This window comes from Branchiostoma belcheri, unplaced genomic scaffold (assembly GCF_001625305.1).
Source record: "Branchiostoma belcheri isolate BF01 breed outbred unplaced genomic scaffold, Haploidv18h27 scaffold66, whole genome shotgun sequence".
Classification (NCBI taxonomy): domain Eukaryota; kingdom Metazoa; phylum Chordata; class Leptocardii; order Amphioxiformes; family Branchiostomatidae; genus Branchiostoma; species Branchiostoma belcheri.
In genome coordinates, this window is record NW_017804309.1 from 1,581,351 (window position 1) to 1,593,713 (window position 12,363).

Genomic DNA, 12,363 nt, shown 5'->3' on the forward strand with positions numbered 1-12,363 from the left:
AAATTAGTAGTGGCGGAACATGTAAATAAGAATCGCCGCACATCCTAGAGTGTCCAACAATATGTATTTTCTGGATTGTTTGCAGAAATTTTGGCGCCGGAATCGAAAAAGAAGTTGGATCATGTTTAGAAAAAGAACGTGACTTTTTTCAAACTTCTTAGCAACGCACTAGTAATCGAGGTCACGCCGTATTTACTTGAGTGCAATAGCTCACAAAACACTTGTCCATTAAGCATGGCGCGACACTGGGGACTTGGACAACCAACTGTAGAGTAAAATAGCTCTGTGAGTATAAAAGTTGGGATAAAACGCGTGTCAAAAAGACGTGTCAAACTTAACGGTATGCTCTATACAACAGGTTGAAAAACAAAGCTCCCAGTAGATTAGGTCATAAATTGGAGTTTCCAAATCATCATTTGAAATTTTGCTGTCAAGACTGAAGTAATGCAATGGCACCGCGTTTGTTTCATTCATTCCCTCGGCAACTATAGGCTAGTCCACTAACCCAGAGTAGGGGGTGTGTGTTATGGCTCTTTGTGTAGTCTGGAATTGTTTAAAGCATAATCCTCTCCCCACAATCTCAAAAACAGTTATCTCATTTTGCTAAAGTGGTTGAGTACTATACTCACACCTGTTAGTGTTTGGTCAAGATGTATACACGCCTGTGACTTACCTGCAGCAAACATGGACAGGCCCAAACACGTGACTCCTCACAGGTGCACTTGACCTGACCTGTGTTTGTTGACAGAACATGAGCCGCTGTGCGCACGCTTCCAACTGCCACAAAAATAACACCGTTCCTTCCCAGGTTCCACGGGAAAATAATCAAGAACACATAACGATCCAAGTATCCAGCCGTAATATCCATTTGTAGCGTACCAGTGGGTAGAGTCTAGACCCTACCTCTGAACCAAGAGGTCGTGAGTTTGAATCCCGTTTGTCGCTCACCCGACAGCATGTACACTGGAAAGGGTCGCAGTCCGAAGGACGGGACGTTACGCCCCGGTGCACTTGTGCTTGTCGAATAGAGTTATAGGAATTTTCCAGGCACAACTAACCTGTGATACTGTATGAACACGACGTCTGTCTTCTCTGTCACGAAAAATGGATATGCATGTATGCCTTACTATTCATTATTTGAGTTCATTTCAGATGAACTGGTACTAGGTCACTTTCCCTATAATGACTGCCGAGTCTCTCCCGTCCTAATAATATTTGCGAAGAAGACGAAGGGGCTATCTTACATGGTTGGGTATCAGACTACGTAACAATGTCTCCCTTCTTCTTGAGGACGGCCTTGACTTCCTTGTCCTTGGTCCTGACAAGCCTTCCTAAGATTCAGTTCTCTTTCCCCCAGGTCTAAGACGCCGGGTAACTTCCAGCACATCCCCAAGTGGTCGGACTTACACCCGACCATTCCTCAGCTGTACGTGCCCGAGTGGAAAACCGACATGAAGAACAGAGAAGTCATTCTGAGGGTCAGTTGTACCTCCCTTCTATCTCGATATAGTTGACGGTTTAAGGCACTTGTTCCAATGACATTGCATTAGCAAGTAATATAAAATATGACGCATGATGAGAAAACCATATTGAATACTATATATATGAAGTATCCAAGTTGAAGTATCCCAGGTCTAACCAATTGGATAGAATATTGTAACTCTAGAATACTGTTTTCTTTTAAAAATAATATGAGTAAAAGTTTTTTGTGTTGTTTGCATCGGAAAGAACGTAATCCCTGAGCAATACTTATTGAATCCTGTTGCAGGAGTGCAAGCAGGCAGGGCTATACTACGGGCCGCATGACGAGAGCCTGTTCCTGTGCAAGCGGGAGCGGCTGAACCACGGGGAGGACCGGCGGCGCGTGGAGACCAACTACGCGCACAAGCCCGACCGCAAGACCCTGCTCAACCCGCCGCGCTGGTCGCACCTCTACCGGCACCGCAGCACACTCATGATGCACAGCGACCCTGGGGAATAGGGAGGCTCACTTCTCGTTATGGGTCGCTGTAATACGGTTGTGATACGCAGCGACCCCGGGGAATATGGGTGGGGCTTACCTCTCCGCTAGGCGGTCCCCGCATCACGGTCATGCGTGGTGCAAAGCGGCCCTGCCTCGGGGGACTAGGGGTGCATGAAGTAGCGTTTCGGACGGTTGGAAGTTCCAAAATTTCGCTCAACTCAGGCCTTGAAAATGAGAGGGACAGACAAAGATTTAAAGCTGCAGACAGCCCTGGTCCTTTTGCTTGAGGACAAAAAGGCTGGTGCTAACTTAGGCCACAGCAAGTAATTTTTATGGATGGCATCACCACGCGCATTAATTTTCGCCTGATTTGGAAAAATTGTTGCCCCCTGACAGTGGTCAACCTACCGAAAATGGGCAAAGATGTTTGTTGCCATGCCGGAACGTGGATGGTAGATAAGTATGAAGAGAGGAGACAAGACAAGGCTCTGATTTAATGTTTTGTCTTTTACTTTGATGCAGTGATGTATTTCATTCCTCTTATATGTGATGGTGGCTGTGTACATGTGGTGTTCCCACTGAATTAAGACCATTTGTACAATGTTTGAAAACTTCCATTTTAACTAAAGTTATTTCAGTGAGAAATGGATGTTGTAATAGTTGGCAGTAAACTTAGCACAATAAACGTATCATTTCTTTTTAATCAAGGTTTATGATGTCAAAATCTGAAAATGCAGGAATGTTGTTTTTTGCCCGTCTTGTTTTTTTCGCCCTTTCATATTAGATTGGAGTCTGCGGAGGATGTCATCCATAAAATTGACTTGCTGTGGCCTTATAGTCTGCCCTACGTACGTACAGTGTTTTGAGGGATAACGTTAGATATATCAGGCAGGCTACTAGTATGTAGTCTCAATTTAGAATAAGGTAAAGCCATGCACAAATCACGTGTACGAACAAAATGAATCAGCACTGTTTATGACGCCTGCAAGGAACTTGTTGTAGTTAATGCTTACAATGGAGGGGAACAAGCTGCTATTGTATATTCATAATTCCCCACGTAGTTTGTCCAGAGTTCTGATTAGAAAGCACTGGTATTCTATTGTGACTGTTGTAGAGTTGAGTTGATACTGTTTGCAGTTTTTGTATGTGAAAAGTTAAAGCACTTTCCTTTTGTATAAACAGTACTGAAATTCCAGACTGTAGTTTTTTGCCGCCATCTTTGCTCGTCATATCGCTTATATTGCTTCTCACGAAATGCCCGGATGTTACGTATGTCACCTTGCCGCTATGGGTATATCTGGTCATGTTTAATCCAATGTATTGTCTAATCTAAAACTACGTGAAGGAAACTAGTGCTGCTAGCGCTGTTATCTTCAGCTGAATCTACCCGTCCGAAGTACGGACGCGATCACATCCGTAAGGTGGCACCCTCTTAGTCGTACTAAACACAGTGGTTACCACCTTGATATTGTGGGCTCATCGTCATTACATATCTAAGCCTATGTGCTGTTTGAAACTAGCTCATGTACTAATTTGTGATGTCAAAACTAGTCCTATGGGACGAAAAAGACAACGTCAGCGACAATTACGCTAATGCAGATTATTTTATTCTGGGAATTTCTGACAATCCACATTGTCATTCCGGGCAGACCGTCTGCTTCCCAAGTGACCACAATTAAGTCAGCGACAATTAATATAAGCTGATGCAGATTATTTTATTTTGGGACTTTAATTTCTGACAATCCACATTTTCATTCCGGGCAGACCGTCTGCTTCTCAAGTGATCACTAATTTACCTGAAAAAAGAAAGACAGTTGGATAAAAAAAATGAGAACATCAAATTCTCCTTGTACATATACTCTCTTAATGGCCAATATTGTTTTTTAACTTGAACTTGGTATTGTCAACAATTGTCCGGCTTTTGCATGGTTTCGGGGAGTTACAAAAGATATTGAATGCCAATATTATAAAATTCCTAGCCTAGAGGTAGTTGTAGTTTTGCATCTAGCACTACCGTTCACAGGTCCTCTACCTCAACTACATGTAGCTGGCAGAGATCATGCCGAAGTCGATCAGATTGCAAATCCAAAAGTCACAGATCCTGTACCTTGAACTGGCTGAGTGTGATATAACTTATCCGTAGGTTGGTATAGTTGCAGATTACAAAGGTAAGACCACATGTCCTCTACTATGAACATTCTTGACTAGGAGATTATATAGGTGGATCTAGTTCCAGATTACCAAGACAGCATCAGAAATCCCATAACGTGATCTAGCTGACGAGAAGGTGATCCCACATGCTGATCTACATCTAGTGAGCGACCACAATAGCGAGATCACAGACCCCATACCTTCCTCTAGCTGTAGGTGAAGCTGAGGCACGCCGGGCAGCATTTCCCCGCGATGTTTACGGGGTCGGGGCAGCTCGGAGGCGCGCAGTCCATGCTCGCTACTGCCGGGTCGTCCCCAGCCGCAAAGCAGCGGACGAGCTTACAGGGAGTCGGCTGTAGGGTTCAAGTAGTAATGAGTTAAAGTTTTGCACCGTACCTGAAAAATAGCTAATGTAGAGGCCAGGTAATCAATTTAGATGCATTTGCGAATATTGTTAACAAAATAAAAATAAAACTCCACATCGGTATTTGTCCTCACCCACCCGGAAGTTTGATACCGGTGATTGGCCAATGTCCCAGGAAATGAATCAGAAGTTTTTTAAAAAAGGTAATAAAAATGAATGCCGCACACACACACATGTGCCCATGACATTATAACCAACCAGACAACGCTACAAAAGTTCACGCTATCAACTTCAACACTCTGCTGTGGTTAAGTCAGAATTTGTTTTCCCTCATAACAATTTTCACAGACGAACGTCCTTCAGGCGCCTCACCTTGTAATCGACTCCCACGGGGATGAGGATGGTACTCGTACCATCCCTGTACAAACAGCCGTCAGGAGCTGAAATGAGGAACGAGAAGAAGAACTTTATTGCACAACAATTGTGCATGGTACAATGAATGGCAACGACTATTGAACATAGTACCAAAAAATGGTATAGAATGAAAGTTAACATCCTAACTACTAAACATAAAGAGGTAATATATAAACAAGTAGGGCTAATCATGAGTTTCGGCATTTTGACGTCATTAAGTTCATCACCAAGATGATTTTTAGTCTGAGAGGTCCCAAATTCCAGGGCATCTTCTTTTGCTCCAAATCAATCCATGTTCCAAACAACTGTGACAATCTTTACGCGCCTTCTTATCTTGATAACCACCACAACATCACTTGTCATCCTAAGACAACTGCAGCTCCATATGACACTTGACTTACGTCCAACGTCTCTTGAAACAAAAAAAAACAAACAAAAAAAACAGAAGAACCTTAAGTTATCTTGCACTCACACACGTTGTTGACACTGTATTACGTTGTTGTCACGTTGATAGAGATCATCACCATAACTTTTACATAAAAGATCATAAAACAAAGATGAAAGCAGGCTAACCGTCGCTGTCACACACTGGACAGCACTGCCCTGCGATCGATATGTAGTTGCCGTCGTCACAGGGCAGAGGCATGCAGGCCATCGCCACACACAGCGGCTCCGCTCCGGCGGCCGGACAGGAGCACGTCACGCAGGGACTCTCCTGTATAGTATAGAGGGGTCGACAAGTGAAGCATCACTCATATATGCGTCGGCGTAGAACGTAAGGCTGTTGTCACGGGCAAAAGGTGGTTAGACCATCACTTATACCAACAAGGGAAATATTTAAAGTTGCTGCTAGTTACAATCTTTTATCAGCTGTATGTAATGATTTCTAACCCCTGAAGAGACAGCTTTGGCAGCTTTGGAACCACGGTTGTCAAAAAAACATGGCACAGGGGGCCCCTACAACAGAATCGAACAGCACATGCACCAGGAGTTAGATATTAAGCATCCTGTCTAAATCCCGCTTCGTTTCTAGTAGCCCTTCCACATTGAACACGTCCTTAGAATTCAGACTGAGCGCTGACAGTCAGTCCTAGCTCTCACCTCGTATTCTTGGCCCGGCAGGATGAGGCCGTCATCGTGTTCACAGCCGATGCAAACAGGGCAGCACTGTCCCGGGGGCGTCACGACGTTGGTGCAGGGCGGGGCTGCGCAGTCCACGACGGCACACACCACCGTTGCTCCAGCGTAAGGGCAGGGACAAAACGTGCAGGGATCCGGCTGAAGAGGGAAGTCATCATCAGGCTTAGATCTCGACCGGTAAATGAACAATGATAGAGGTAAAACATGCAAACCCCACCGTTTGCATGATTCACGAGAAGCCATTGCCACTGCAATGTTTTTTCTTGACTACAAGCTTTGTCAATTAACAGAAGTGTCAGTCATGGCCAAAAGTCTCACCTTATAGTTGGACCCCACAGGGATGAGGACACCGTCATACAGACAGCCGGGGCAGACCGGGCAGCACTGCCCCACGATATGTACAGGGTTAGGGCAGTACAAAGCTATGCAGGCCTGCGCTACGCACACAGGCTCCGCTCCGGCGGCTGGACAGGTGCACGTCGTGCAGTCATCCGGCTGGAGAAGGGATATGAATGAGAAGTCATGAATGGAACACTTTCATTACACGTTCATGTGTGCTGGTCCTCGTCACAGCTACTGTATATATAAACCCCACAGTCACAAAGCAGGAAAATTTTATCGACCGAGAATCACGAGCTAGCCTGCGAGCTCAAAATTTGTGATGCCGACTTAACACACATAGCTAACAGACGTACGGACAAGAATTTGTCACCCCTCGATCATGAGTTTTTTGACAGACAGGTGCCAGTCCTAATTACCTTGTACTCTTCCCCCACAGGAATGATGGCTCCATTGTACAGACAGCCGACCGGAACTGAAATGGCGTCAATATATTGAACACCAAATATGGTTTCATATGCAAGCCAAAACTCAACTACAATGTATATTGTACTCCTCCCAACTACGGCTGGCTTGATGAGAACATTGTTCATTAAAGAAACATCAGAGGGAAAATGCTCTCGCAACTAAGTACTATTTATCTACTGAACTAAAAAAGAATTAATCCCATCACCATTACCACAACTCTTCTGAGTTCGTCTGACAACCACCATGTCACGAAATCTTCAGTTGTCTAACAGCTGCAGTTAAGTTACAGAGGAAGCTGCATTGACCTCAAATTTGTATGAAATGTTTCCTAGTTAAACATGAGATGTGGAACCTTCTTGAATCATCTTATAATGCTCTTGTAAGAGAACAAATAGGACCCCACCTCCCCAGTTGTTCTTTAACTCCTCAGCGATCCTTTCCGTGGCTTGAATGGACTCTACTACTCCTTGCTGCATAATTTCCCTATGACCTATTTTCCAAACTTACCGTTAGTAGCGTTACCATCATCAGCACATACAGGGCAACACCTTGTCGCGATGTCCACGGGGTTCTGGCAGGGCGGATTCCTCAGTGGACAACCCACAGCCCTGCATGAAAGACCCTCTTCTGAACAATTGCACTCCCCGCACATTTCAGGCCGCATCTGTAAGATGAAGATAATGATTGTAAAGTTAAAACTCATGCACGGTTATCGTACCCTCGTCTCTCACGTAGCCCATCACGTCTTCCGGTGGGGAGTGAGTAGCATGGCCAAAGACAACTTTTCACGGTAAGGAAACGCACTGCATTTCCTTCCCAATTCATGCACCCCACTTCAGAATGGTTCATGCACAATAGTCTGGGCCTTTGATACCAAGAATTCGAAGGTTCAGTGGGCCCTATTGAACCTCACTGGCCTTATCAAGGAAGTTCTGACCTGTATCTGCAGGTTTCCAGTCCCACATTATAGATGAGACAGACACCTGTTAGCTTTGGAACTTACATCAAAAGAGGACCCAAGGGGCAAGAAGGCGTCCTTCTCAGCATAATAACAGCCAGGTACACCTGAAATGACATCAGTCAGTTGATCAACGACATGATTCATATTAAAATCAAAACTCTATATTACATAGTACAATAGTTGCATGATAAAACGCCAACAGCAAAACAGGGTGATCAGACATGATAGACTTCATCTCTTACTCATTCAGCTTTGCGACCATTTCCCAGGGCCACAGACAAAAATAGCAGCACTGATGAGGATGTTGTATGTCTTCTGCATGTTTGACATGAGGCCAAATTGGTTATACTGCCTAGTATACCTTGAACCCTCTTCCCTGAATGTTAATTCTATATTTTGCTGTATTGGGTGGCAATTTACCCGATGACTTGCAGAGGTCCGCCAGTATACGGAAGGCGACTCTGCAGGGGTTGTCCATGTTGAACACGCGGTCAGGGCTCCCGGCGATGGTCGCAAGCGCGTTGAGGTCCACCTGGCCCGGGTCTCCAAGACTCACGGCATACATTTGGATTCCTGCGGCCATGGCGGCGGTAGCTGCCGCAGCAACGTTGTCCATTGACTACGAAGATGATATCAAACGATGATTAATTCATGACATCAATGTATTTGACATTTCTGTGTTCCTTATACCAGTCAGTCGTTGGACAAACACCAGTTGAACTTCCTGGGACTCGCTTCTAGAGCTTCTAGACCCAGGAACTGCCTCAGAATCAGACCCAACCCCGAATTACGTCCTTGAGAGAACGTATCAAAAGAAGGGGGGAACCTGAAGCCTTCAACCTTCTTAGAGAGCTACGGGTCACCAGAACCAATCGAGGTCCTGTGCCGAAAAACAGCCATATTAACAAAATATTTTAGCTGCCGAGTCTGATAGAGATGTTTACAGTCCTCATGCATCAGCATCGCGGATGGTTAGCCATACTAGTATTATTAGTTGGCTGACATAGAGATACTAAGTTGAACAGGAGCCATGAAAAAATATGCCAGTATCCTGTCTCCCATATCCTGTTTATTGTATTGTAGCAAATTTTTAAAAAATCAATAAAAGGAGATAGCTAGAAGGGCTGCACTAACAAACTCCACTGAGGATCGGGCTTAACAACTGTGTAAGATACATCGTGGCAGCTTTTACTACTTCATAAAAGGAAACCTAATCTACCGTACAAAAGACTAGGTAGTGTCGGATGGGGGTTTACTGTACAGTTTAGTGCGAGGTGTGCCATAAATTCAATTAAGAATATGTACGATGGTTTTTATTCTGATGCACAATTCTTTCTTTCTTCTTTATTTCTTTATTTCAGGCATAACTCGCCCATATACAACATACATATAGAATACACACACAATTACATCAGTAAAAGAATAATATGACTATATGTACAGGCGGGCCCAGTTATTGCGAAAGAATCTGCTGCGGAATATCACTTCAGATTTAAGAACAGATTGGATAATGTTGTTTAAGGACTTGTATAGACGGGATATGAATGAGTAACATTGTTTACGCCATGTAGCATCAAATGTGTCAATCCTATTGTAGACAAACATTTCACTTGCACTGTACTTGTCTTGTACTCGACTTGTCTGTATGTACAATGTACTATAGAAAAGCAGCGCCCAGTTACCGAGACTACCGCCCTAGTAAAAGAACACAGAAATAGATAAACAAAATCATGTTCCATGACAAAGTTAGTAACTCACATATCCGTCTGTCATGACTATTGCCGCCCGTGGGACATCATCGCGGAAGTTAGACTAAACAAAAAAAGAAACATGTGAATCAACGGTGTAGAAAACCCCTATTGCTTCTATTGTTTTTCTTGTTTACTATAAACGAATGTGCTAAAGATTACAACGTATTGTTTCACATGGTTGCTACATAGGGACAAGAAATAAACGTTTGAAAATGAATAGAAACAACAGTATGAAGAGTTAGCATCGAACCAGTTAACTCCGACCGGCGTGTTGCTGGCCGGGAATATTGCATAAAGCCCTGCGGGAGGAACATTAAACCGTCTATCGGTCCTGTGTCTGTGCCTGAGAGAACTTCAAGTACAATCACACTTACAAGAAGAGTAGGGATCCACCCCGGTGTGATCTGGTCAAAATGCTGGACGAACTTCAATCAATAAACAACAAAGGATCATGCTCCACATTAACAGAGGATGACTGCTTTAATGCTGTAATAAAGCTACTGATACGAATGATTGCAGAAATGTTGGTCGTACCGTATCCTTCATGAAGCGGATAGCCACCCCGGTGCGGGTCAGGCCTCCCTCCCGCATCATCATGTGAATAGGTTGGGCGTCGCGCGGGCCCAAAGGAACTTGGGTCCTCGGCACGCAGTGGTACGGAATAACCCCAACCTATGTCACCATCAATAAGAACGGAATATTACTAGTAGCCATTCCTATCTTCATTAGGTACGTTTAGTTCTCGAGTGCGTGTTTCTGAGTGTATAAGTAGATGTCACAGCATGAGCGCACAATATCTAGAGAACGTTTCATCCATTGCCAACGAAGGTAGATGATTTGAAAGGTGGAATGAGCATGAAGGCCAAAGATGATAAAGGATCAGAGGCTCACCCAAACATCATGAAGGTATCCGCAGCACCTCAAAACGTCGATGGCGAATTGCTTCGCCAGACTGTACCAAGTGCTCGATACGCTCCAGGATTCGTCGATGACGAAAACCACGTCAACATTGCAAACTGTAGTTTCGAAATGTGAAATATCGGTCCATATCTTTGTGATGTACAAGTAAATATATGTAAGGAAATGCTTGAAGCAGATTTCCGACGTGTCTGGTACCCCACCCTGATATCAACCGACTCATCATTGAAAAATGCTTAATCATTCAAGAAGCGACTATAGTACACTAAAATGCATCTACGGCTAGAGGAAAATACCCCTTTAAAATCACAGGACCTACGCGTCGTGGGGCATTTCGTCTTCCTCTGCTGTTAAAGAACCTATCGAACCCAAGAGGCCCACTCCTAGTAGCCGGCCCGGTAGCGGATCGTGGGAAGCGGGCGAAAGCTAAAAAGGCTGACACTCAGGCTTCACTCCTAGTAAGCTAGTATCAGAAACACCCACCAGTTTTCACATGATTGTATTATAAAACAAAAAAAAAGATGTACATTATTTTGTATTTATCAGAATATAACTTGCAATTAGCCATCGATGAAGAATTTGAAATAAACATATCCATCTAATTGATTTATAGTGCTCCCAAGTAGTGTTGAACATTCTTAAAATGTATGTGTTCTACATGCCCTCGGACTGGATACAATGAAAAGTATTATACAAAAGACAACAAAACAAACAAAACGTTTCAAACAAAATGATCATAAGCATAATTTGTAGGTATATTTGATGTGAATATTTTTGTTTGTTCTTTGTTCATTTAGCCCAGCCATGCCCGACTTGGAAATACTAGTATGACCCTGGCATTATTACGGTCTTACTTCGGCCCGGACCGGCGTACAGCCTCGGTTGGTCTTCGCCGATTGCCTCGTGGATGGAGACGACCATCACCAACGTGGTCAGCAGCAGTTTCCACAGCATGTTTGTTGTGTCGAGATCTGTGTAACAAACGGACAGGTTGGCTTGTGCATTGTCGACTGAACCAGATCTCTCGGCACCGAATTCGCCGTAACTCTATTGTAACAGTTTTACATCTTATCAATCAGGCTAGGAGAGATCTCCCCTGAAATCTGCGTAACAACGGATATGATAGATGTATCTAATTCTCCCGTAACATTTGCCACAGTTCTACATGTCCTACATAGGTGAAAGAGGGGAACTCTAGAATCTGACATGCACATTTGTAATTATAAAGTCGTGTCCCAGAAGTGTCGGCAATCATGAATTGATTTCTCAGAATCATGAGTTAACATCTAAAGAGTGATAATTATGGAATGCACAAGACAACTCAAATGTACGGGTTATATTTCTTACCGTTTGGTGAAGATAGAAAAACACCGGTAGAACACTGTTCAGTTTGGTCCAAGCCTCAGTCAGGTCTCGTGGTGATCAGTACAGCTCACGGTCTTCTCACCAGTCCGTACTATACGACTGGCGAAGTAGAACTGTCGGAGTGTCCAGCGCAATCCGTTATGAGCCGAAATCCAGGACGCTTCGCATTGGTCCACATCATCAGTTTCTCCTCTTATCGGTACCTATTATCAGACTACGTCATACTAGAAAACGTGGCCACCTTGTAGCCTACATGGTAGGCCCCAGCTACGGCTAACGTTTGACTTATGCCTTTTTGTTGATTGTATTCTGTTTCCTGAATGCTACCGTGCTCTGTTCATGTTGGGGTAGGAGGTGGCAAAACACATAGTTTTTACCTTGACAAGAGGAGATGCTGTTCGAAAGTGCTGTGAGAAATAAAGCTGTGATTACTTCTAAAATGGCCAAACCAAATCGACAGCCGTAGTTAGGGTCTGGTTAGGGAGGCTAGTCAGCTGGATACACCAGGATGTCTGCGCCGTCACGTAGC

At 44.1% G+C, this 12,363-nt stretch overlaps 2 protein-coding genes across 4 annotated transcripts; one reads left to right on the plus strand and one right to left on the minus strand.

Moving 5' to 3' along the window:
* The first annotated feature begins 956 nt into the window (after positions 1 to 956).
* Positions 957 to 2,356, plus strand: LOC109483678 (testis-expressed sequence 43 protein-like). Its single transcript, XM_019786714.1, has 3 exons — positions 957 to 1,005; positions 1,327 to 1,478; positions 1,769 to 2,356. The coding sequence occupies exons 1-3, from the start codon at positions 957 to 959 to the stop codon at positions 1,979 to 1,981; spliced, it is 414 nt and encodes a 137-aa protein (XP_019642273.1). The 3' UTR covers positions 1,982 to 2,356.
* Positions 2,357 to 3,548: 1,192 nt separating this feature from the next.
* Positions 3,549 to 11,983, minus strand: LOC109483830 (cysteine-rich motor neuron 1 protein-like). Of its 3 annotated transcripts, none has more exons than XM_019786982.1 (15): positions 11,817 to 11,983; positions 11,324 to 11,440; positions 10,443 to 10,567; positions 10,086 to 10,223; positions 9,559 to 9,612; positions 8,221 to 8,419; positions 7,843 to 7,904; positions 7,357 to 7,503; positions 6,791 to 6,847; positions 6,351 to 6,527; positions 5,994 to 6,170; positions 5,466 to 5,607; positions 4,851 to 4,918; positions 4,315 to 4,467; positions 3,549 to 3,759 (listed from the first exon to the last, which is right to left on the minus strand). In XM_019786982.1, exons 2-14 carry the CDS (start codon positions 11,421 to 11,423, stop codon positions 4,321 to 4,323), a joined length of 1,593 nt encoding a protein of 530 aa, XP_019642541.1. In that variant the 5' UTR covers positions 11,424 to 11,440; positions 11,817 to 11,983; the 3' UTR covers positions 3,549 to 3,759; positions 4,315 to 4,320. The 3 variants fall into 3 exon arrangements, with proteins under 3 accessions (XP_019642541.1, XP_019642538.1, XP_019642540.1); XM_019786979.1 differs by having other exon boundaries at positions 6,791 to 6,846; positions 7,347 to 7,503; XM_019786981.1 differs by having other exon boundaries at positions 6,791 to 6,846; positions 7,347 to 7,503; positions 11,324 to 11,448.
* Between the last annotated feature and the right edge of the window lie 380 nt (positions 11,984 to 12,363).

What these genes read in the sequence shown, in the direction of transcription:
- LOC109483678 (XM_019786714.1), top strand. Translation starts at nt 957, where the DNA reads ATGTACACTGGAAAGGGTCGCAGTCCGAAGGACGGGACGTTACGCCCC. An exon ending in GGACGGGACGTTACGCCCCG is followed by an intron (nt 1,006 to 1,326) that starts GTGCACTTGTGC and finishes GGTCCTGACAAG; the next exon opens with CCTTCCTAAGATTCAGTTCT. An exon ending in ACAGAGAAGTCATTCTGAGG is followed by an intron (nt 1,479 to 1,768) that starts GTCAGTTGTACC and finishes ATCCTGTTGCAG; the next exon opens with GAGTGCAAGCAGGCAGGGCT.
- LOC109483830 (XM_019786979.1), bottom strand. Translation starts at nt 11,423, where the DNA reads ATGCTGTGGAAACTGCTGCTGACCACGTTGGTGATGGTCGTCTCCATC. An exon ending in TCCGCTTCATGAAGGATACG is followed by an intron (nt 9,613 to 10,085) that starts GTACGACCAACA and finishes TTTTTTGTTTAG; the next exon opens with TCTAACTTCCGCGATGATGT. An exon ending in TGCCGGGCCAAGAATACGAG is followed by an intron (nt 5,608 to 5,993) that starts GTGAGAGCTAGG and finishes TATACTATACAG; the next exon opens with GAGAGTCCCTGCGTGACGTG.